The sequence below is a fragment of the Dasypus novemcinctus genome, chromosome 1, assembly GCF_030445035.2.
Source record: "Dasypus novemcinctus isolate mDasNov1 chromosome 1, mDasNov1.1.hap2, whole genome shotgun sequence".
NCBI lineage: Eukaryota > Metazoa > Chordata > Mammalia > Cingulata > Dasypodidae > Dasypus > Dasypus novemcinctus.
This window is the reverse complement of record NC_080673.1, coordinates 27,598,556-27,621,900: the sequence shown is the minus strand read 5'-3', so window position 1 is coordinate 27,621,900 and position 23,345 is coordinate 27,598,556. Positions and strand designations below refer to the sequence as shown.

Below are 23,345 nucleotides of genomic sequence, written 5' to 3'. Positions count from 1 at the left end.
TAATTTATCTCTCATGAGATTTCTATGATGTAAGTTCTATTATTACTTCTATTTTAGATGAGTAGCAAAAGGTTTGGAAACTTGCCTGAGGTTTCCCTACTCTCTGGCAAGGACAGCTATTGTCATGCTCATGAATTGTTCATACCTCTGGTTATATAAATATGCCATTGTCTTGCTTAGAAATATCCTCAGTTCTTTACATTTCACTGGGAAGCATCTATTCACCATTCATAATCAGCTTCCCCTGGGAAGCCTTTCCTAACCCATCCAGGGGACAGGACCTCTCTCTACTTTGAACCACAGAGGTGGTATCGGATAGTGGGTAAAGCCATGGACTAGGGCATGGCATTGATTTAAGACTCAATTCCAGCTCCACCATGTAAAAACTGTGAGGCTTAGACAATTTATTTAAACCCCTTAAGCCTCAGTTTTCTCATTTGCAACACTGTGATAAGAATAATAATCTTCAGAAGATTAAATGACATTACTTATATAATAAAGCACTCGGCACAGTGCTTGGCACTTGAAAGCACTTATTACATTTGGGCTGATTATTGTCTCCATGAACATAGTGTGTCTCAGAATCCCATTTCAGTAAATGATCTATACCTACACCAAATTCAAGTTATGATTACCCAGGAGAAACATTTCTCTATGAACTCAGTAACCTAATCATATGTGCAATTGCTGAAATGTTTATATTTAAATACCATAAGCAATTTGATTAGCCATGCTTTCCTTTTGCTTTGGCTGCAAAAGGTCTTGGAAGCAAACTGCTATTCCTACCTAACAACTTTCTAGGACCAGAGGAGCACATGGTGCCTTTCAATTTTATTTCACTCACTCCCTTTAACCACAACCCCCTTAGCCATTTGACTCATTTTTTACTACGTATATCTGTCAACAGCCTCAAATCCATTGTACATTGTATGGAGTGCTAATGATTTTTGAAGGGTATAATAGGAAAGAGCTGAGCCAGAAAACTTGAAAGTCTCTAGAGACTGACATTTGAATGCCTAACCTGTCAAATCCCAATAATGGAAAGAAAATAATGCCAATTTTTCAATAATGGATGTGATAATTTGTACCATTTTATATGGATAAAATTCTTTAGTTTATTGAAGTAGGCATGGCACCTGAAAGGAACTGAGGTGTGTTTTATCTAATAAATGTGCAGCAAGAAAATACTCTGAGTCATAAATATAGAGAAACTTCATTTATAGCCATGGGTTTGTGCTCTCTAACTTCTGGGAATCAGGAAATTTAGGAGTCAGGAAGTCTTATTTGGTGTAAATATTTGAAATCTGACTGGAAACCCAGGCCAACCATACTTGGCGAGTGAATAAGAATTACTTTATATGACTGTGTAAATTAAATATAGCCTGTGGGGTATATTGCTAAAACGAAGTACTGAAATGAACTCTTTAAATCCTCAGTCTTTAGTGAGTAGCATTATTTAGCCCAGTTTTCTGGTTAATAGTGAGCTAGAAAAAAGAAAATTCAAACTATCTTTATTGTCTTTTTCTTGGAATTTTTCTTTAAACCAGCCACTCAGCAGCCCAGATCTCCAGGGGAGACGGTCTCCCCCATCGTGTCAGTCTCTGAATGAATTCAAGCATGATCTTATCATAGCACTCAGAGGACTGCGGAGCCACCCCACTGACAGAGAAAGAAATCTCAAACCTGGGTCTTGACTTTTAAAACGGGGGAGAGATACAACAGGTGGGTGATAGTAACCCCAGAAAACTCTTTCTCTTTTAAGCAATTTAATTTCCCTAACCACGAGAAAGCTGTTGATTATAATCAATTTACATAGAAATTAGTCAAAATATGCCAACATTGTTATTAGAATTTAAAAAATGAAACAGGCTGTTGTAAACAGCCTCACATTCCCTGGAAATACAGAGGAAGGACATAAATACTATAAGATTATTTTAACTTTAATGCTTTAATAGACACATTATCCCTCAAGTCAAATTCTTTTACTATAGTGGTATAGCTTATGAAAAAGTCATAGCTCTCTGCATACAGGGGATGTATTTGACCATGTTTATTATGAGAGATGGTTGTGATTTAAGGTTTGCAACATTGGAAATGGTTTTCTAGAGGGGAGAAAACTGAAGAAGGTTGCCTTGACAACATGGGTTACTGGCAGCAAGAAATCCATGGCAATGTTGGACCTTATTGTATGTCAAGATTGCGAACCGTCCACCAAATTAGGTTAAAAGAAAACTAATCCCACAGTAAGGCAGTGTTACCTGACCTATGAAATACTAGCTCCCACTTTCTTTTTTTTTCTCTTTTTTCATGAACCTCGTTCAAAAACAAATGAAAACTCTAGGTTGGCAAGACAATCAGGAAAGAGGAAAAACAGCAAGTGCAATGCTTTTACCCAAGAGTTTCCTCCCCGCCCCCCAAACCACAGCACCTGGCAACAGGGTTCAGGAGTTCCTGGGCAGACTTGGAAAGTCGATTCTGCTAAGATTGTTCAATTCTCCAGTAGTTCCCCACAAATCTTCTGTGGGGAATACGGCTTGCCCAAATTGTATATTCTTATATAGTGAGAGCACATAAGGATCACCATGACAAAGGTAGTTATTAATTAACAAGAAAACAAAACATGTTAACATATGTGCCCTCTAGGCCAATTATCCTGACAGGGCTGAGGAGAGACTTATCAGTGAAACATCAAGCCTCAAAGACAAAGCCTGATACTGAGGACTTACCCATTGAACAAGCTTATTTCCTTTCTCTAGCAAGTGTCTCTTTGAGGCACTGTTCTATGAACACAATTTTGAAGCGCTGCTTCTAAAAATCAGCATAAAACAACTTACAGTGAGATACATGGATTTTTGTTTGTTTGTTTGTTTTTTTCTTGCTTTTAAAAGTAAGCAGAGCTATGCCTTTCTTTGGCTGAAGGAGCAATAGGAGTTTCTTTTTCAGCATCGGCTCAGGCTGTAATTTATCTTTTACTATCAGAGATGGCCCCTGAGAGAAGGAGAAGTACTGTGTGGCAGGACTGTCCTACACTTCTGTATTTCCTGGCTCCAAGATTTTGGAAGAGAATTGGGACTGGAGGGACATATATTGGGAGCAAAGGAAATGCCTCTGTAATAAAGTTGAGAAGCAGTAGCCCAAGCTCCTGCGAGTTCAGATAGTAATAATGGACAGACAATGGCAAATTCAACATGTACAGGGCCAAGATAACCTAACAGTGTGCCACTGCATGTGCAGGCTAAGGACAGAGGAAAGTTTTCTTCCAAGTGCAATTTATTTTCTTTCTCCTGTGTAATAGACAGGATGTCTAATAGCGGGATCCAACAACTGTATTAAAAAGCCAGTGTTATTCATCTGGCTTTATGCCTAATGGAGGCATAAGTCATCATTCCTAGCCTGTGAACAATTTAAAGTGTGCCAGTGGATGAATGGAAACTGTTGTTGTTCTGTTTTTTTTTAAAGAAGTATCTTTGGAAGTGGCAAGAGTGACAAGCAGACACACATAGCAGCATTAACAATGACTCACTGACTATGTAACAGAAAAAAAAAAGAAATGTTATTTGGGGAAGCATGCCAAAGATTTTGTCATGGACAGCTTCTGAATCAATCCTAAAGATTAGAATTTCTCATTTTATCAAGGATAAGAAGACAGGAAATCCAAGCAACTCTGATGCCATACTTTTGGCTATAAGCTAAGTCCTTTGACCTTATAAGTTGACAGAGTCACCACCATACTTTCCATGGAAACATTCCTTTTGGGCCACAGGAAACAGAAATTTATCTGTATCCCAACAACTTCATTTCACACCTAAGTGGGCCCTTTGTCCTTCGGGCTATGTAGTGTGACACACTTAGGGAAGTCTCACATGGGAGCTGTTTGAGTGAAGCATGTGTCTATCTTGTGGTCACATTGAAGAAAACTCCCAATTTCAGAGAAAAGCTAGGCATATCTGTAAAGTCTACCCCTGGTGGAAGGCAAAGAACATGACACAGAAGGAATTCCTGCATTCTGTTCTTCATTTTGCCACAAATGTGTAATTTTGAGCCAGTTGTCGAATTATCTTTGGGTCTCTGTTTTTTTTTTCCACCTTACAAAATGAGAAGGTTGGGTTTAGTGGTTTCCAACATTTTTTCTTTAGATGTCTAGAATTTTTCAGAGTTTTAGTATTGACTTTGTTTGGGATGCTTTCACTGAGCTAAGGTCAATTTGGGTTAAACTGGCAGCATAGTTTCTGCTCTTCCCCCAAAGTCATTTAGTAACTGTCTTTGATTCATAAATTTGAGCGAAGAGGCATCTAAGCAGTAGACAAAATGTAGTTGATGAGGAAAGGTGGTGAGATTTTTTTTCCTTACTAAAAAAGATAAATCCCTGTGCTTGATTTGCTTAGACTTGAGGCTACCCATTAAAGGTGTTTGGAAATACCTTTGTGGTGATCAGATTTTGGACCACAGATCCCTGGGAACTGTGTGGCTGGGATAGAAGTCATACTGAAGATCCCTGCCAGCCAGCCCCTCTCCACTGGGGTGCCTTGAGGTAGGGATACTTATCTAGGCTGCTGCTTCCCAGGTTCTGTTATTTTAAACAGGTTTGGAAACCAGTCGTAATTTCCAGAGACACTTCTTTCTTGGACCATAAAAAATACTGAAAAGTTTAAATTAAAGCCATTTAAATATAATAGCTAATATTTATTCTTATTATGTTCCAAATTTACATGCCTTATGTCATTCATTCCTCCTAACAGCTACATGAGGAGGTATACATTATCTCCATTTTACACAGGAGGGAAAAGAAGCATGGACAAATTAAGTAATTTGCCCAAGTCCATAAAGCTATGCCATGAGACTACTTTGGAGGACCCGAACCCTGGCAGGTTGACTCTAGAGCTCAAGCTCTTACTCTTCACGCTAGTCAAATACATTGAAGAAAACAAAAACAAAAACCGAGAAACACTGGACTATTGAATTACTTTGTATTAGAAGTCTTTGCAAATATTTTAATGAATCTATAAAAAGTATTTATTCCTGTATCACATGTTCACATGCAAGTGACTGCCTGACACCCTTAGCACAATCCTTTAGGAAGTAAGTACAAAATAAGTTTTATTCAAATCTGACCGACAAGGTTAGTTGTTTTCTTAACATTTTTAATGAACTCCCGAAAAAGTTTCAGTATGCTAAACATTTCCTGTCTTCATATTGCCTACTTATTAATTTGTTCAGGAAATTTCTTAAGGATAAATTAGGCTGCAAACTTAAACAAGCCTAACCTTGACCATAAATTCTGAATCACTGGATGACAAATTAATCAATGCATTGTACCTATAATCATTCAATGCTCCAGAAATAGTCAGCTCTTTGAAAATGTGCATGTTACTCTCTTATTGGCTTTACAGTGGATTCAATGCTAAATATTGATTTAGCGAGAACAGAAAAGTGGACTAAGTGTTGATAATGGGGAGTTGGGGGTGACAATAATATCACCACTTTATAAGACTTTACAGTTCACAAAGCGCTTTCCCTTATATTATTTTATTCCTCAGTACAACCCTGAAATGTTGCCAGCCCCTTACCTCTCACACTTTTTAAAAAATAGATAAAGAAACTGTCCCAGGTCCTAGGATTCACCTAAAGTCATGGAGGAAATTTACTGAGGCCTTTTTTTTTTTTTAAGGTACCGGGGCCAGGGATTGAACTTGGGACCTTGTAGTTGTATGTGGGAAGCTGTTCACTTGTTGTTTTTTTTTAACGAGGGCGAACCCAGCACCTTTCATGTGGGAAGCAGACCACATCTGCTCCCCCTATACAGAGGCTTTGAACTCCGTGCTTTTGGACACTAAGTCTAGGTTTTTCCCAGTATACTGTACTGTAACCCATGAGGCAAACATTTGCAGGGATGTACGGTCACCTCTACCCTGCAGAGATCACACCCTTTTGGGCTGTGTGCTGATTCTAGCCTTTAGGCCTGTTTTGCTTTGCCTGAATAGTTTCCAAACTTGAATTAGTCGCTATTATTTTTTCAGATTGGGAGACATTACGTTAAATTTAGAATTTGGGCTTCACTTGAAAAATTAGTTTATTTGGCAACAATCAACTTGAGCTGAGTAGCTGCTACTCCTTTCAGACCAGGAGTGTCTATTTCAGCATGCTGTGGTCCTCACCACTCTTTATCATATCTCCAGTGCTGTTAATCATCACAGAGCACCAATCATCATAGAGCCAAACTGCTTCATGCATCTGTATTACCTGTCTGGTTCTCACATAAAGTAAATTATCTGTGGGACTCTTCAGCTCTTTGCAGTCACTATTAGTCTTTTTCCTTAGCCAACTTGGACAGGCTTGTCTTTGCGCCTTCCCAACCCTGGTTCCCTATACTCATCCAACAACATACTAACTTTAATTTTCTTTTTAAATTATTCTCCTAATGGAACAGAAAGAGCTGTGAAATTAAGGATTTCTTCTCCTAAAATTCCCACATTTTCCCTTGAGTCTTTTACAAAATATTGTAACTACCTCATTATTTTCAAATACCCTACTTTTATTCCTACCCCAGGAGAATGTTAGAGGTTAGAGGAATTTTATGGAATTAAACATGAGTGCCTGGGACAGTGACTGGCACATAGTAGGTGCTCAGTAAATATTTGTTGACTAAATGAATAAAGTGGGAGTAGTGAATCATGAATTGGGTGTTACAAGAACTTTCTCAGCATGATCCGTTCTCAGCATGATCCTTCAGACAAGCTATACCTGAATAGAGGCCAATAAGAGGCACTAATCAGTTTCTTCAGGAGTAAGCCATTTCTTAGATTCAAACATAGATCTAGCCCTAAAACTTCATGACTTTGCTTTTGATAAAAATGCTTCATCAGAATATTGACTTTTGCATTAAACTAGCTTTCGATGGTATTTTATATGATGGACTGAACAATGAAGAGTAATATTCACAGAGAACCAAGCCTTAAAGAAAATAGACTATCTTTACACACAACTAAATTGAATTGCTTACATATGAATCCTATACAGATTTTTCTCCCCTGTGCCAAATAGAAAATGATAATATGAGGATATAAGTTGTACATCCATGTAGGAAAAAAGAGGAAAGGAGTCTGTGACAGTTTGAAGATTTGTGCAAATCCCAGAAAAGATTCTGTTCTTGGGGCTAATCCATTCCTGTGCATGTGGGACCCTTTGATTGGATTGGAGTCAGTTGGGGAGACTTTAATTAGATGACTTCAGTAAAGCATGACCCAGAGTGGGTCTTGGTCCTTTAGCTCTAGTGTCCTTTATAAATGGAGGACTAAAAGCAGCAGACATAATATTTTAGTTTGCTACAGGCTGTCAGTGCAAAATATTAGAAATGGGCTGGCTTTTATAATAGGAATTTATTAGGGTACAAGCTTACAGTTCTGAGGCTGTGAAAATGTCCAAATCAATGCATTGTCAGAGATGCTATTTCACCAAAGGTCAGCTGTTGGTGATCCTGGATTGCTGCCACGAGTCAAGGCAAAATGGCAGCAAGGCCTCTGCCTTCTTCTCCAGACTCACATTCTTCCAGTCTCCATTATCAGCAATCAGGCATATGGCTCATCTCTCGCCTTTCCTCTGGACTTCATTGCTTCAGCTTTGACTGCTCTACTGATTCTAGCCTCTAGCTTCTCTCTCAGTCTCTGGGCTTTCTAAATCTTTCTATGGTTGCAGGCAATCCTGGAACTCTCTCTTATGTGGCAGGATAAAATGGCAGCTTTCTTTCTCTGTGTGCCCCTGCATGTTTCTACCATTTATAAAGGGCTCCAGCAAGAGGACCAAGACCCACACTGGGTCATGCTTCACTGAAGCAACGCCAATCAAAGGGCCCCACAAACTAATTAAATGTTCTTAACTGAAGTGATCTGATCAGAAGTAATCTAATCAAAAGTTCCCTTAACTGAATCTATCCAAAAGTTCCCACCACACACAACAGGTTTGCAGGCACCACATACAATAGGGTTTTCTTGGGGGCACAAAAGACTCAAACCAGGATAAACACAGAGAAAGCCACAGAGATATAGAGAAGGAACCCAGGAGCTCAGAGAGGAACCTGGGAGAAAGGAAGCCACAGACGGAGCAGCCAGAAGCTGAAGCAACTAGACCATGAGGAGAAGCAGATGCCTCCGTGTGCCCAATGGGCTGCTGAGCTGATTGCTGTGGGAAGAGCACAATGAGTAAACTACAAAATTTTTAAAAGGATCGTTAAAAGAAAAGTATTTCAACTTGATTGAGCATTACCTTTTCCTCTAAAATGTTTTTCTTGTTTTGCTTTTTTTGTTGTTTTTTAAAAAATTTGTTTTGTCACCTTAACACATTCATGCCCTTGAAACTGTAACTGATATTTCAATTAAAATAATTTATGCCAGTGTGAGTAGATAACAATTCCAATGTGCCTTATGTCAAATAACTGAGTCAGAAAATACAAGTGTCTCTTGCTTTATTCTAATAGATGCTTAGGATTTATCAAATACCTTTCATCCTTCTGTCTTTTAAGGAAACAATAGTAGGTCAATTAGTTTTTTAAATTTTCAAAGCAGTGTGTAACCAGCTGGCATGAGTATTATAGAATAGCTTGTTCAAATTAAATCCAAAATAGAACCTACTCTTTTGTGAAACTTCCATCCATAAACAGCATCCTTTCTCAGCAGATTTGAGCCCACACAATCATTAACCTATGTTTTGAATTATTATGCCGAGAGGGTTTCAATGACACCCAGTTCATTCATTCATTTTATGTATTGTACTAGGCATCTACTATGTGCCAGTCATGTACAGTAGTGACGAACATAGAACAAAACCCCTGCCTCAGACAGCATGCAGTCCACTAGAAGAAGAGAGTAAAAAAGTAATTACTTGCAATATATTGCAATAAAACTGAAAGACGTGGTAGTATGTGGGTAATAGTGTGGGGAGCAAATAATTTCTTGTAACTCCAGAAGGAATGATACAGGTAATGCAAAGAGAGCTTTTCTCTGTCATATGTTTAAACATAAATTGTGAGACCCATCATATCTAAAGGTACATATTAAAAACTGTAAACACACAGCAAAACAACTGTCTTTTCTCTTTTGTTCTCCATGCTTCCCACATCCTAGGCTAAGCAGGTGTGACTTACCAGTTAGATATGAGGGAACTGAGGGGTGAGAACTGGGAATAGGAGCAGGATTTGATAGAGGGTAACACAAAGCAACTTAAAAAAAAAAGCCTGAATGATCAATGTTGGCTGTAATAGATCAGACGGAACATATCTCTTTAGTAATTCCTTATTAGTACATTCAGTGATACACTGCATTAGCTCTGTTCTATAGTCACACTGAACTGTTATTTTAATTGAAAGAGCAACTACAGTTTCAAGGGTTTGAATGTGTTAAGGTGACAAAACAAATGAAAAATAAACCAAAAGACAAAACAAGAAAAACATTTTAGAGAAAGGGAAATGCTCCAATCAAGCTGAAATACTTTTCTTTTAAAGAGCCTTTTGGAAATTTTATAGTTTACCCATTGTGTCCTTCCCCACTGCAAACAGTTCAGCAGCCTGTCGGTATCCCTCCTTCTTGATGAACGAAGTGGTGAGAAGATAAGTGGGCACAGGACTTTTTGTAGAAAACTTACCTGGTTCCTTTGGAGAGGGTGTATTTGAAAACAAATCATTTCCTACAAGTGCCTAAATCACTTAAACTTCCCATTAGGCTCATATGGTAAAGAAATGGAAACTGAATTCAAGACAATGAGAAAATGAGTATGTTTTGTGAATTATGGGAGTATGGATGGTTTTTGCAAGAAGTACAGAGAAAGCCTTGTCTAGCTCATACTAGGGCAGAGATTTTCCTTGCTTACTAAGGGGGAACAGCCTAGAGACATGAAAATTTCATTTACTGAAGGTTTTCTTTTCATGAAATTCCAAGTATCTTGAATAAAGTTGAGAGTTGGGAAGGATTCTGATGAGAACTCCAGGAGACCTACATAGATGCCCCAGTACACATGCCCACTAAAACCCTTGCCAACAGATAGAAAAGAATCTGGCAGAAGTTCATTCAGAACTGGTTTTGCTTTTCTGTAGATCCAATTCCAAGACTCTAATTTGTTGCAGTAAGGAGCAATTGTGTAAAATGTTAAATAAGAGATATAAACAGAACAGAAATGTTTCCCTGGACAACTGGAATGAGGATAAACAGCTGTGTATAAGTGTTTCAAGCCACTGAAGGTGAGAATATCTTCAGACTGCAAAATAATTGATGTGAACAGATGAGTGGATCAATAAAATGTGGTATATACACACAATGGAATACTACTCGGCTGTAAGAACAAACACACTACAAACACATGTGATAACATGGATGAATCTTGAGAACCTTATGTTGAGTGAAGCAACCCAGACATTGAAGGACAAATACTACATGACCTCAATGATATGAAATAAACAAGCTGCCCTAGATAGCAAGAGACTGAACGATAGGCTTACAGGAAATCGGAGGGTGGAGGAAGGATATGAGCCGATGTCTGCAGGGGTCGAATTTAAGACGAGATGGTGGTAAGTATGAACACAAAGAAGAGATAAAAGGGGGGCAAGGGGTTGCCTTTGCTTGGGGCTTTGCGGGTTTGAGGGTGGCTGGGGAGGGACGGATGGGTAACGTTGCCCAAAAGTGGGGGGAGGGAGGGGTAGCATACGAACCAGGAGAGGGTCAGGTGTTGGTGGAGAGTAAAATGCCGAGAAAATCATATCAAAATATAATAAAGAGGGTTACCTGTTTAGAATGCTCGGAGGGGAGGGTCTGATGCAGGACGGGCTCCTGGGGAATGCCTAAATGCTCATTCTGCCAGAGTGGGTGACACCATGGGGTAGAAACCCAAGTAGTGAGAGTGGGGGTGGACCCACATCCTGGGAAGGACTAATGCCATCAAATAGAGGGAACTGTAACCCTCGAGAGAAAGGGTGGCTCCCAGGGCATTGGGGCAGTTGAGTAAGTTAGGACCTGAACACTATTCCATCTATCTCTGGAAGTGGCTCCTCAGGAAACGGAGGTTGGCTATCACTGAGGACACCAAGGTGGAAGGGAAAATGGACGTTAAATGTGTGGAACCAAAGTAAATGGGGGGTAAGAGAGGAGTTTCTTGAGAGTACACAAGGATGGATATAAAACATGTAATATTACACTATAACATATAGGAGATGACAGACTGATAATGTAAACCATAATGTAAAACATAGGATAACTAAAAATGTAAAGAACTGTGTATCCTAAAGTATGCACCACAATGTAAGCACAGATGTCACCTTGTTAGAAAGCTAATGTCTCAGACTCTGTACATCACTTTAAGTAAATATGATATGAATAGGGCGTAAGAGTATCACTGTGGAAGGGAAAGGGTTTTCTGGTGGATGTGTGGGAGTGCTGTATATTATATATATACATTGCTGTGGTCTAGGACTCCTGTGAAGAAAAGCTGAATAATTAGGGGGGGGGGGGGGGGGGGGAAAAGAAAAAAAGAAAAAGATAGGATGTGGAATTTTTTCAAGCCAACATTCTTTATCTAAGTTCTTTATCTAACTTTATCCAAGTTCTTTATCTATCCTTTAAGCTCATCGCTATATGCCATTCCCTAGCAAGGGACCATGAAATTATATTGGGCTTCAAATTTCGGGGAGTTCTGGATCACAGAGTGTTTCAACAATGGCAATGGAGGGATACTGGTATGGGGTACCAATGACAGGTGATATATGGCTGACAGGGAGCTGTACAGAACATATGTCCAGGGTGCATGGTAATGTTTGGATATACTCATAGTGGCAACAATTAAAAACCACAGTAGGGGCGATACTGGGTTCCTGGCCAGTGGTGCTCTGTCGTGGTCCCTAGGGGAGCAGCGACAGTCTCCCAGGTACAGTGGCGGGGACCGGGAGGGAGTGAGGGTTCAACAGTGAGCCCCTGATGCTAATGACTATGCTTGTGAGCTGATAAACCCAAAATAAGAACAAGGCCTAGAACAACTTTGTGCCTGGGAATTTCCTCCTGTCAGCCTTCATGTTACTCAAATGTGGCCAGTCTCGAAGCCAAACTCAGCATGTAAATGCAATGCCTTCCCCCCAGCGTGGACATGACACCCGGGGATGAGCCTCCCTGGCAACAAGGGACCACTATCAACTACCAACTGATGATGCAACTGGAAAATGACCTTATACGGAAGGTTCAATGCGGATCAGCAGAATATCCATGTCTACATAAAATACCATGACTTTAAAATGCTGTTTGACCTAAAGTAAGGGGGAAATGGAAAGGAGAAATGAGTTTATATGGCTACGAGTTTCTAAAAAAGAGTCTGGAGGCTGGCAGAAGGTTTGCCCTCATGCACAACTGAGCAGAGTCAGAGAGACAGATAAAGCAGATACAACCCCCAGATATTGGTTCCTTTGAGGGCTAAAGAGACCATCGGGAGTTATGGTCATGGCCGATGGGGTTAACTACCAGGGCAGATGGCCCCTCTTTGGAAATGGTGTTTATGTGTGATGAATCTGGACTCAGATGGGATCTCCCTTCATAAGACTTTCATGCCAATGTGCTGGAGGTGCAGTTAATGTTGGGGTTTAAGATATATTTAGGGGATTTGAATCTCTGGACTGACAATGTGATAGCCAGATCCTGAGCCTCAACAGACTCCAGCACCTACAATCTGATTTATTGGACTTACCACACTCAGCTAAGATGGAGTTGAAGAAGGACAACCACCACACCATGGAGCCTAGAGTGATTACAACTGAAAATGGGAGGATTGCATCCAACATCCAGGTGGAATCTGACCCTCCTCTTGACATAGAGGTGCAATGGACACAACCAATCCAATGTCCACATAGAAGAGGTGGCATTGGAATGGGAAAAGTGGACATAGTGGACGAAGGGTATGGGGAAAGGCAGGAAGAAATGAGAGGTGGAGGCGTCTTTGGGACATGGAGCTGCCCTGGATGGTACTTCAGAGGCAATCACCGGACATTGTAAATCCTCACAGGGCCCACTGGATGGAATGGAGGAGAGTATGGGCTATGATGTGAACCAATGTATATGAGGTGCAGAGGTGCCCAAAGATGTACTTACCAAATCCAATGGATGTGTCATGATGATGGGAACGAGTGTTGTTGGGGGGGGGAGAGGGGGAGTGGGGGGATGGGGTTGAATGGGACCTCACATATATATTTTTAATGTAATATTATTACAAAGTCAATAAAAAATAAAAAAATTAAAAAAAATAATTGATGTGCATATAATGATGCAACTGAGTTATTAAGAAAATACATTGGGTAACTTATCCATGTTTAAGAAAGAAGATTTTAGAAAAACATTTGTTTTAGAAATATCTAGTTTGAGAGATTCTCATCTCAAATGGTATAAGTAAAACTAAAGTTTTGATGCTTAAAGGAGAGCCTCTTAGTTATTTAGTGGTGGTGAGGCACAGTGTGATGAGCATGAGCTTGAGAATCAGGTAAATTTGGGAGTGTGTGATACTGAGAAGGTTTGATACTGAGTCTTATTTTCTTCAACTGTAAAATGGGTTTGATATGCCTACATAAATTGGGGTTGTAATGAGGATTAAATGAATTAAGTGATATATTCTAAAAATCTGGCACGTAATAAAAATCCAGTATGTGCTGGTTGCATTAGTGAAACAGAAAGTTCTCCATAATGTTCTGGGATCCCTTTTGAATTTGCCTTATATGTAGTTCAGCAACATTTTTCAATAGCGTGCAAGAAGACACTAGCTAGGAATCTGACCTCATCCTCCATCCTGTTCACGTTATGAGTGAGAAGTCCTCCAGATTAGGAGAGAATCCATATAATCATTGGGGAGTTAACCCTTGGTAATCTAGACTCTCTTGAGCAATAGCTGCTACATCAAATTAAGGAAGGAATTAACATAGCATTTACCAATACAGTTCTTTATTTTTAAAAAATAGCTTTGTTTTTTCTTAACTAAAGCCTTGTAAGTTATTATGGTGGAAATTCAGAAATACCAAAGTAATTATTCCTTTTTATTTGACATGTGTTTTGCAGAGGTTCTATTTTATTAACTATTCAATATTCAATAGTTTTGATCTACAAAAATGACAACTGCATGTTTCAACTTAATAATTACTAAAGTTGATAGGCTGTCTCATTTTATTTGTAGAATATGAGACAGAAAATAAATGGATGAATGGAGTTGAATGTTTTGTATTACATATTTGCTAAACAGTTTCTGTATGAAAAATAATATAAAGAAATATTTAAGGTGAGGATATAAATAAAACTGTCAGTAGTATTTGCTGTCTTCATAAGTTTGACTTCATATCCAACAGCTGTTTTCTCCCATTCAGGAGTGATTCAAATCTGAACCCCAAGCAAAATTTCAGCTTCAGAACAGGAGATTAGTTTGTTTCCTAATCGATATGACATATATTTCCAAACTGCACTGAGGGCCACTGTACTTTTTGTATTTCTGACTTTTTTTACTTTCCTGGCTCCTTAGAATTACATCTGACCCTGGGTAACTCAGCAGATTAATGGGGCTTTTATTGTATGCTTTAAAATAGCTGAGTTACTGACTTGAAGATGATGAAACTTGCTCTTACTTGAATAAGACCCTTGATTTTATTTTGACTAAATATTTTCTTTTTGAAACATTAAGAGATCTTGATAAAATTTCTAACTGTACTGTTTGGTTTAGTGATAGTAGCAATTAATGAAGTAAGGTTTTACTGATATCTTTGGAAACTATTGAACCTCAAGTCATCAGACTGTGAAGATTTGCCCCTTTCTACTTTAAGAAGTCATTTTATCTAAACAGAATCTGTGGTCCCATTGGCTAATGGTACAAATTCAGAATAATTAGCTAAATTAATTGTTTCATATGCTTGGTCTTTAGAACATTATAAACTGTGATGGAATTACTGAATTGAGAGCAATTAACTGGATATACTTCTATATATTCTGACCAAATGTTATACCTGGTATTCTTAATGACCTCTTAACAACTACCAGAAGCAAACTGTTGATAAAACTTAGCGCCATCAAAATAAACCACCTAGAACACGTTAAAAATGCCTCAGAACCTGAAAAGTCATTATGGATAATGCTTTTTGAATAGCATTCCTTGTTTTTAAAGGGAAAAGGAGAATTTGGTATACTTTTCCAAGGTTTTAAAGCCCATAAATTGTAAATCATAGACTCGTGTGTTAGACCAGAAATTGAAAACGACCAAGCTTCTCAGATGATTGGAGATGTCATGAGGTCTCAGTATCAGAAAGAGATGGACGGGCGGGGAATGTGGGACCTTGGAAAGCAAATGACCTTTGAAAGGGGTGAGTTTCCACTCAGACCTGCTGGTTGCTGTCATCTGGGAATGTGGTTCCAAAAAAGCCAGATATTGGGATTTTTTTCCAAACGTATTGAGCTGTGTGGAATTCTATGTGATATTATCAATGTTTAAATGTTGGTAACTAATTTAAATTTTAAGCCCAGTGGGTCAAATAAAACACATCTGTGGGCTGTCAGTTAGCAACCTCTGGATTAGCTTCTAACATCTCCTGCAGATATTTAAGTGCTGTTAAAAATGAAAGATGTTGACATGCTGTCCTTCATCAATATTTATGATCAGTCAAAGGAAATGTCTTTTAAAAGAAGCAACCATGCTTCATTAATTAACAGTTAGTAGTGGCCACTTGGTTGCAGCAACATATTCATTATTATGATTAAAAAAGATGGATGTATTCCGGCCTTCCTCTGGCTTATAAATAGGTTAGTTGACAAAAAATCTTTTCCTTACAGGGTTGGAATGGGTTATCAAGAAAGGATCAAAGTTTTATATAGGAAGTGATTCTACAGAAGCTGAAGGTAGAACAAGGTGGCCCTGTAAAACCCTTCCCAGAATCAAATCTTCTCTATTATACAAAAAAAAAGAGGAGAGAAAATTTGAGTATTTCATTATCACAGATTGTTGCTAACAGATTGCAATATTATGGATGACAATGTTGAAGGGAAAAATTATGAGTGGAGGGTGAAAAAAAACATGGAGAAATATACAGATGCTAGGAAACAATATGTAGTTCCCTGAGTTGTAAGAAGAGACATTTACAGAATCACGGAGCACAATGTATTATTTAGTTACTCTGCACAGCACAGCATCTGTTCAGTGGATAGAGCAAAGGGCAAGGAATAAGGGCCCATTTCTATTTCTCGTATTGATTACTCTGGGACTCAGAGGAACAGAGTATCACTTTTTAGCACTCAGGTTAGCCCATAAATTAAAAAAAAAAAAAGACAATGCATATTCCAGAGGTACATTGTACATACTTTTGATATCTATAAAACATCTGTAGATTTTTAAAATCAAGGCTACTAGAAAAGCAGGGAGTGTATTATCAATTCTCCCACACTCCAGAATTAATGAAGAATTACAATTGCTAACACCAATCAGCTGCTTTTTAGAATATTCTTGTTAGTTTTTCATTTCTGCTTATCCTGGAACCAGTCCTGTACTATTCAAGCAAGGTGTTTTTAATCCACTTTTGTTCTGTATTTTATTTCAATGAAAAAGCAGCTATAAGAAGATTCATTATTAAATTGCAGTCTCCATACCGTCCCTTAGAAATTGAGGTACCCGCATCTGTAAGGCTACAGTTTGGCATAAATATGTTACATACAAAAATCTCAGGACCCAGCTATCAAGTATGAGCTACATAAAGTTCTTTGTCTGTGTTTGAATTCCTTACAATTTGTCCTTTGCTAGCTTTGAGTGAGATATGAACTTTAGATTTGACTCACATTCTTCCCATTATATGACATAAATGAGGAATTTGAAGGTAAAGTTATAGATTAAAAATATACTGACCTCTGTCTTACAGCTTGATGCACAATATGGACAATAATACTTTTACCACCCACTCTAATTATACATGAACCATCAAACGAAATAATGAAAACAATATTAAAAACGTCTACACCTTATAGAAAAAATAATTCTTCTCCGTTACCTAATACCTGACTTTGAAGAAGTTTAGAGTTCATCTAGTTTAAAGTCACCTGTCAGTTAACCTTCTTGGGAAATGACCTCAGCAAATAAAATGTTCTACAGTACCCATCAACTCAATTACATAGAATGACAAGAATATTTTGCATCACTGATTATGTATGTGTGTGTGTAATTGTGAACAATGATATAAAAATCAGGGTCCCTAAAATATAAAACAGAGACAAATGAAAGAGTTATCTTCAAAGACTTGGCTGTGTTTTACATCTCTGCCCAACACAGGGTATATATCTTTTGTGGATATTAGCACGTTAGCAGAATCTCACTGGGGAAGGAAATGGAATTATCAAACAAGCCTGTTTTGCAAGCTCTCTCTTCAAGACCGATTCCGGCGGATACTCTACCTTCCGCAGGGGCTTCAGCTTGGTCTCCATTATGAAATCATACTTGCAGAGTTCACAGCAGCGTGTGTCTGAACTCTTGATCCACTGGTGGAGGCAGGACTGGTGGACGAAGCGCAGCGTCCCCGTGCAGCGACAAGGTGTGATGAGGGGGCTCTCTTCATCCCCTTCGCAGTGACAGATTCTGGGAAAGAAGGCAGCAGCCAGTATGAGATCTCGCAGAGAGCCTTTCTCACCAGTGGAGTTCTACCCTTGCTCACACCGAGCTGTTTTAGAAACTGCAACCTAAAATCTAGAATGCATGGGCATTTTCATGCTAGAACCAAACTTATTAATTTATTTTCACTTGTGTGGCTGATTGCTGTACTCTTTTTTAAAAAATAATTTTTTATTTATTTTTAAAAGATACTTAGGTCACACAAAATGTTACATGAAAAAAAAATAAGAGATTCCCATATGCCCCACTTCCCCCACCCCCACTTTTCCCACATCAACAACTTCTTTCATTTGTGTGGTACATCTGTACTCTTAAGACATTTTTAAAGCATTGGATACTAGCACATCAAAAACACGCTGTCATTTTATTCCTACATGGAAGTCATTTTTAACAACATGACTTGAGCTGTGCACCCAGTTGTCTATTTGATAGGTCAATGTCTATGGACATAAGCACAAAATTTATGATTTATAAGAATTCTAAGGAATGCTGTATTCTGAGAACTTCATTGTTTTATTTTGAAGATAGCATTATAAGGAAATGGAGTATAACCTAGTGAATATGATGTCGTAGCATTTTGGAAGAGCACTGAAAAATTTTAAGACAATGCACAAAGAATAATAGTGAATACAGAAATTCTCAGCCTGAAAATATTACAAAGACTTTCCTAGGAAGATGCACACACAGTTGATTACAATGAATGGCCTAAATTACCACAAATCACCATTGTTAAAAAGTCACAAAAATTACCTATTAAACAAAGTCCTAGTAGAGTATATCTTATTGTTTAAAAATATTAATTGCATGACTGCCAATGAATTCAGACTTTAACTAATGTCTGAATTACTATGAATTGTAGTTTCATGGATTTCCAGTCTATGAAGTATTCATTGCTCTTATATTCAACTTCTTTGAAATAATTTTTGTTTTTTCCTTGGATGAGGTAAATCTTTCTTACTTACTTACTCGCAGGTCACAAATTCAAATCTTAGCCCTTCTATAATTCTTATAATTTAATCAGCTGTTAGGTATTACTAATGCATTTAATGAGAAATATTGCCTTAAATCTGCTAAAAATATGAAGGCAGTATTTAAAAAAAGTAAAAATCTATATATTTACTTTGTTTTTGAGCTGAGTCACACTGGCAGGTGGGAGAATATATAAACTGCTGCTACTGCTCTTTCAGTTTAGGCCTATGTGTCCTGTTCTCCAGCAGCATGAATTTAAAGAGTATTCTTTCTCTCTATATATGTATTTATATCAGTTGTCTCCCCAGGGGAAATGAAATGGCACCTCGGATTGTGACTGCAATAAGACACAGGAATTGAAACTTCAATGCTCCCCACCCGCAAAATAAAGAAGTATGACATAGGATGCTCGTATTTTTAATCTCTTCACTTAAGTAAAAATAAAATAAGCCAAAAGGAAGACTGACTTCTAAAATCCTTGGGGTTGGAGTGAGGGGATGAGAGCACAGGGAAGGTCAAAACCCGGGCCTCCCTATCCCCTGGATTGAGTTAGGAAGTAGCAGTGTTGAATGTAAAAGCACCTAAGATCAAGGTGGTGGGGGAAACACAAAAATGATCTGAGAGCCTATCTGTTAGTGTGAGAGCCTTAGACCTCGCCTTTCTTTAAGCAGTAGGTGGGAGGGATCAGCGACTGGGGCTCACTCTAATTTGTATGACACCCTGTTGCCAATAGAGAATTGGTCACATGGGAGTTCCTCAGTCGATTGAATTATTCAATCAACAAATTATGACTTAGTATAAAAGCAACCAGTGGAAGCCAAATGAGTCTTCTACAGCACTTTATTTGTTTGTGGTATTTATTTTGGCAGCCACTGAAATCTAATGAATTCTATAAACTAGAGATTGACTTTGCTTAAATCTTGAACCTCTCATCTCCCTATTTCCAAGCAAAAATAGTTTCTTAGGCCCAGGGGTCAGCAAGCTATGGCCCAATTCTGCCTGCTGCATGTTTTGCAAATAAAGTTTTTTTGGAACACAGCCACACCCCCTCATTGCATATCATTTAGGGATGTTTCTGCAGTTTAACAAACTACAGAGTTGAGTAGTTGCTGCAGAGACTACAAGGCCCTCAAAGATGATAATATTTACTATTTGGCCCTTTAAAGAAAAAGTTTGCTGACCCTTGCCTTAAACTATACATGGTGACTCCAAAAGGAGAAGAAAAAAAGTACATTTTACAAAATAAATCACACCCAACCGCTGCAAGTAACAAAAATTTGAAGTAAAGGTCATATAGAGAAACACATAATGAAAATGAAAGTCCCTCCTGGGCTAGTATTGAAGCCAACTGCTTCAGTGAAGAGCCTGCAGAGACACGGGGCAACATTTTTCACTCAAAAGAGAAAAATTTGTAGTTTATGTCATCTGATAGTTCTTCACTAAAAATAGATCGTGTCAAATACTGTACAGCTGCCAAAAAGCTTCTGAGGCTGTTTTTTTTTCACTCACATGAAAAAAGTAATTTATTCATAAGCAGCTTTAAACAAAGACCTAGCTTATTACTGATTTTAGTCCAACTTCTTATGACTTTTAGGTTCTTTTAAAAAATTTCTGCTAGTACTATTACCTAAAGCAACCGCACGAATATCATTTCCTCATAAAATTAAGTTTTTCCCCCCCATAGGGAAAATCAAAAGCTTAGTTCATATTCATTCCCATTATACATGTTTTATTTTTACATGTTTTTAACATTTTGAACCTTTACTAAATTATCAGACTTAAGTTAGACCCCAAGAGTCTTTTTCAAATCTTGTTGAGATCGTTCTAAATGATATTAAGAGCTAAATCTTGATTTCAAAAATCTATTTGAAATAAAAAATAATGTGATAGTGCCATTAAAGAAAGAATTCATTCCTAAATTGATAGACTTTATACAAACCACAATTGCTGAGTTAAATCGTAACACAGTAATGAGAACATAAACATGCTTTCTCCAACAGAATAATTGTCTAGAGAAAATGATTTTATCACAAAATAAAGCTGCAGTGTAAAATGTTCATAATTTTGACATATTTTTATCTGGAGGGAAATTGAGGCTTGGGAACTGAGTGATTTTGTGAAATCGTTGGTGATCCACATCAGCGTCACCTAGTGCCAGGAAGAGGCTGAAATCACAAGTCTTAATGGCATCTTAGAATTTTAACAGGCAGCTTATGTTTTTTATTTTGGGGGGGGGGGAGTTGTTCAAGGGATTTAACAGAAAGGCTTGGAATGAGGCAATGATATATATATTTATATATCTATTCAGAAGGTCAGAAATTCTCATTTCAGCACATTACTCAATTTGCTTGCTTATAACATTGCATTCTCATTAGTGAGAAACAAAGACAAAGACAGCTTCTGGAAGCCTAATCGGAATATGTTGAGACTTCCACAATGTATGACTTCAATGAACTGTTACTTCCTTATAATTTCTGGCTTTCTATCCCTATCTATCTATCTATCCCATAGCCCAAAATGCTATGTGGCAAATTAGAGTTTGGATTTTTGTGTGTGCACGTATGTGTGTGCATATGCTTCAAGTCCCTTCCTTGCCTTCAGTTTTAGTTTTAAGAAAAGGAGGATTTTTTTGGTCTTATGAATCCTAAAGTATCTTTCACTACCTCTAACACCTCCCTTGTCAAAGCTTCTTATATTTGGTAGAATAATATTTTTATTAATTTTTAAATAAGTAATCATTAAACAATCATCTTTGTGAGAGCCAGAGTGACTGTGTAACTATGGAATTTTCTTTTTCATTCGTTCATTCATAATTCATCACATCTTAATTCCTGTTACATGCAAAGAAGATCAGACAGCAACATCATCAGATTGTAGGATGAATTCATTGACAAAGAAAAGAATCTGGAGGTGGGAACCCTATTGGGGCAACCATTGCAATTATCTAAGTATTATGAGTTGAATAATGATATGCTCCAATCTCTAACCTCTAGTTCTCTGGATGTGAGCTCATTTGTAAATAAGATCTTGAAAGATGTTATTAGCAGATGAGGTCAAACTTTACTCGAGTAAGACTTAATGCAATATGACCGGAGTCCATGTAAGTGGAGGAAATTTGGACATAGGAGGAGATAGACTGGGAGAGGGATGGCCATCTGACATAGAGTGGGTTATGGATGGCCAGTAAGCCACCACCAGAATGCTACAGACTTCAGAGGAAGCATGATTCTGTTGAAACCTGGACTGAGGACTTCTAGCCTCCAAAACTGAGACAGTAAATTCCTGTTGTTTAAGCCAGTCAGTCTGTGGTATTTGTTATAGCAGCCTTGGTAAATGAAGACACCAGGTAATAAGAATCTGGACCAATGTGGTGACAATGGAAGTAGGCAGGGGAGACTCTCAGCTGGAAGAGCCTGCAGAGCCCTCTGTGAACCTTGCTTGTCTCCCAGGACTAGCAGTGGCAGTGAAGCACATTTATAACATGTGACTCTGGAAAGCAGTCATCCCTGTAATCCTCAGGCAGCATCTCAAGTGCAGGCCTGTCAACTCTCTTCTCTCATAGCCCATGCTGTTTTTGCTTTCTCCTTTGGCAATGTTTCTAATGGTATCCTCCTCACTTTCCTCACTGCCTTCATCTCTGTGTTCCTCTCTAACTAGTTAATCATTAAGCACAATAATTATGGCTACTGCTGTGGGTATGTTGGTTTAATTTGAATATTAATCTTTACTCAAAACTAATCATCATGTTTCAGATGTTCTTAGAACTCACTGTACTAAGCTAAAAAATGATAGAAAATATGTTGGGCAGGATCCAGATCAAAAGGTATTAAGCAGGGTGAGAAATTAGTGCTTGAGTAAATTAGCAAGAAGATATAATTTCCTTTTTGGTTTTTTTTTTTTTTTTTTTTTGAGAAATATAGCATAACACTGAAAGGATAGCAGAGTAGAGAAAGTTTGATATTTAATTTCATTTTATTTTTAACAGGAAAACCTGAGCTTGTTCACAAGCAGAAGCAAAGAAGCCACAAAGAGGTAGACATTAAAAAACAAAAGTATAAAACTCAGACAAGAGAATGCCCAGTTGTTAAATGAAGATGCTTGAGAAGTCAATCAAATATGGAGAAAGAAAGCACATAAGAGGAATGGATTTGGACAAGTGGAAAACACACAGGAAAGGAAGAGACACCTTTACTGTGGGCAAGCAGGTAGAGCAAAAATTATAGGTAAAGATAAAAAATGGTGGTAGAGGCAGAGGAAATTACAACAGTGCTACCAGACTATGACAGTGTGATCTTGGTGTATTATCTTCTGTGATAAAGGAGATAAAATTTCTGCTAAACAGAGTGGAAGAAGTCACAGGGCTAAATCTTACAGAAGGTATAAGTAATTAGGAAAAGCCTCCCAGAGAATGTGATGAAAAATTAGCCACACACACATCTAAGAATTGTGGAGCAACTATAATGTCCCTGTGACATTGGACAGCACAGATTTAGAGTAGTCTCTGGTAACATTGCTGTGTGACTTGGCAGTGAACAGCAGTTGGAAAGCAGTCCTAGATCTGGTAGCACAAGAAGCAGTCTTGAGATTACTATGTAAGAAATGGGAAGGGCAAAGGAGTAAAGGATTCTCGTGCACTGGATAATAAAGCATGAAACATTTGGAAATAGTGTCTAGACTAGTTGAGCTGGGTGGAAAGTGAGACCCTGGAGTGGTTTATGTATTCTGAGAAAAGGGTAGGTTTG

The 23,345-nt window shown here is 38.1% G+C and overlaps 1 protein-coding gene across 1 annotated transcript in view; it reads right to left on the bottom strand.

Moving 5' to 3' along the window:
* Positions 1 to 23,345, bottom strand: part of MARCHF1 (membrane associated ring-CH-type finger 1) — an 876,835-nt gene that overhangs the window by 46,184 nt on the left and 807,306 nt on the right. Inside the window, 1 exon segment of the mRNA XM_058275488.2 lies at positions 17,421 to 17,601. Coding sequence (XP_058131471.1) covers positions 17,421 to 17,601 — 181 coding nt within the window.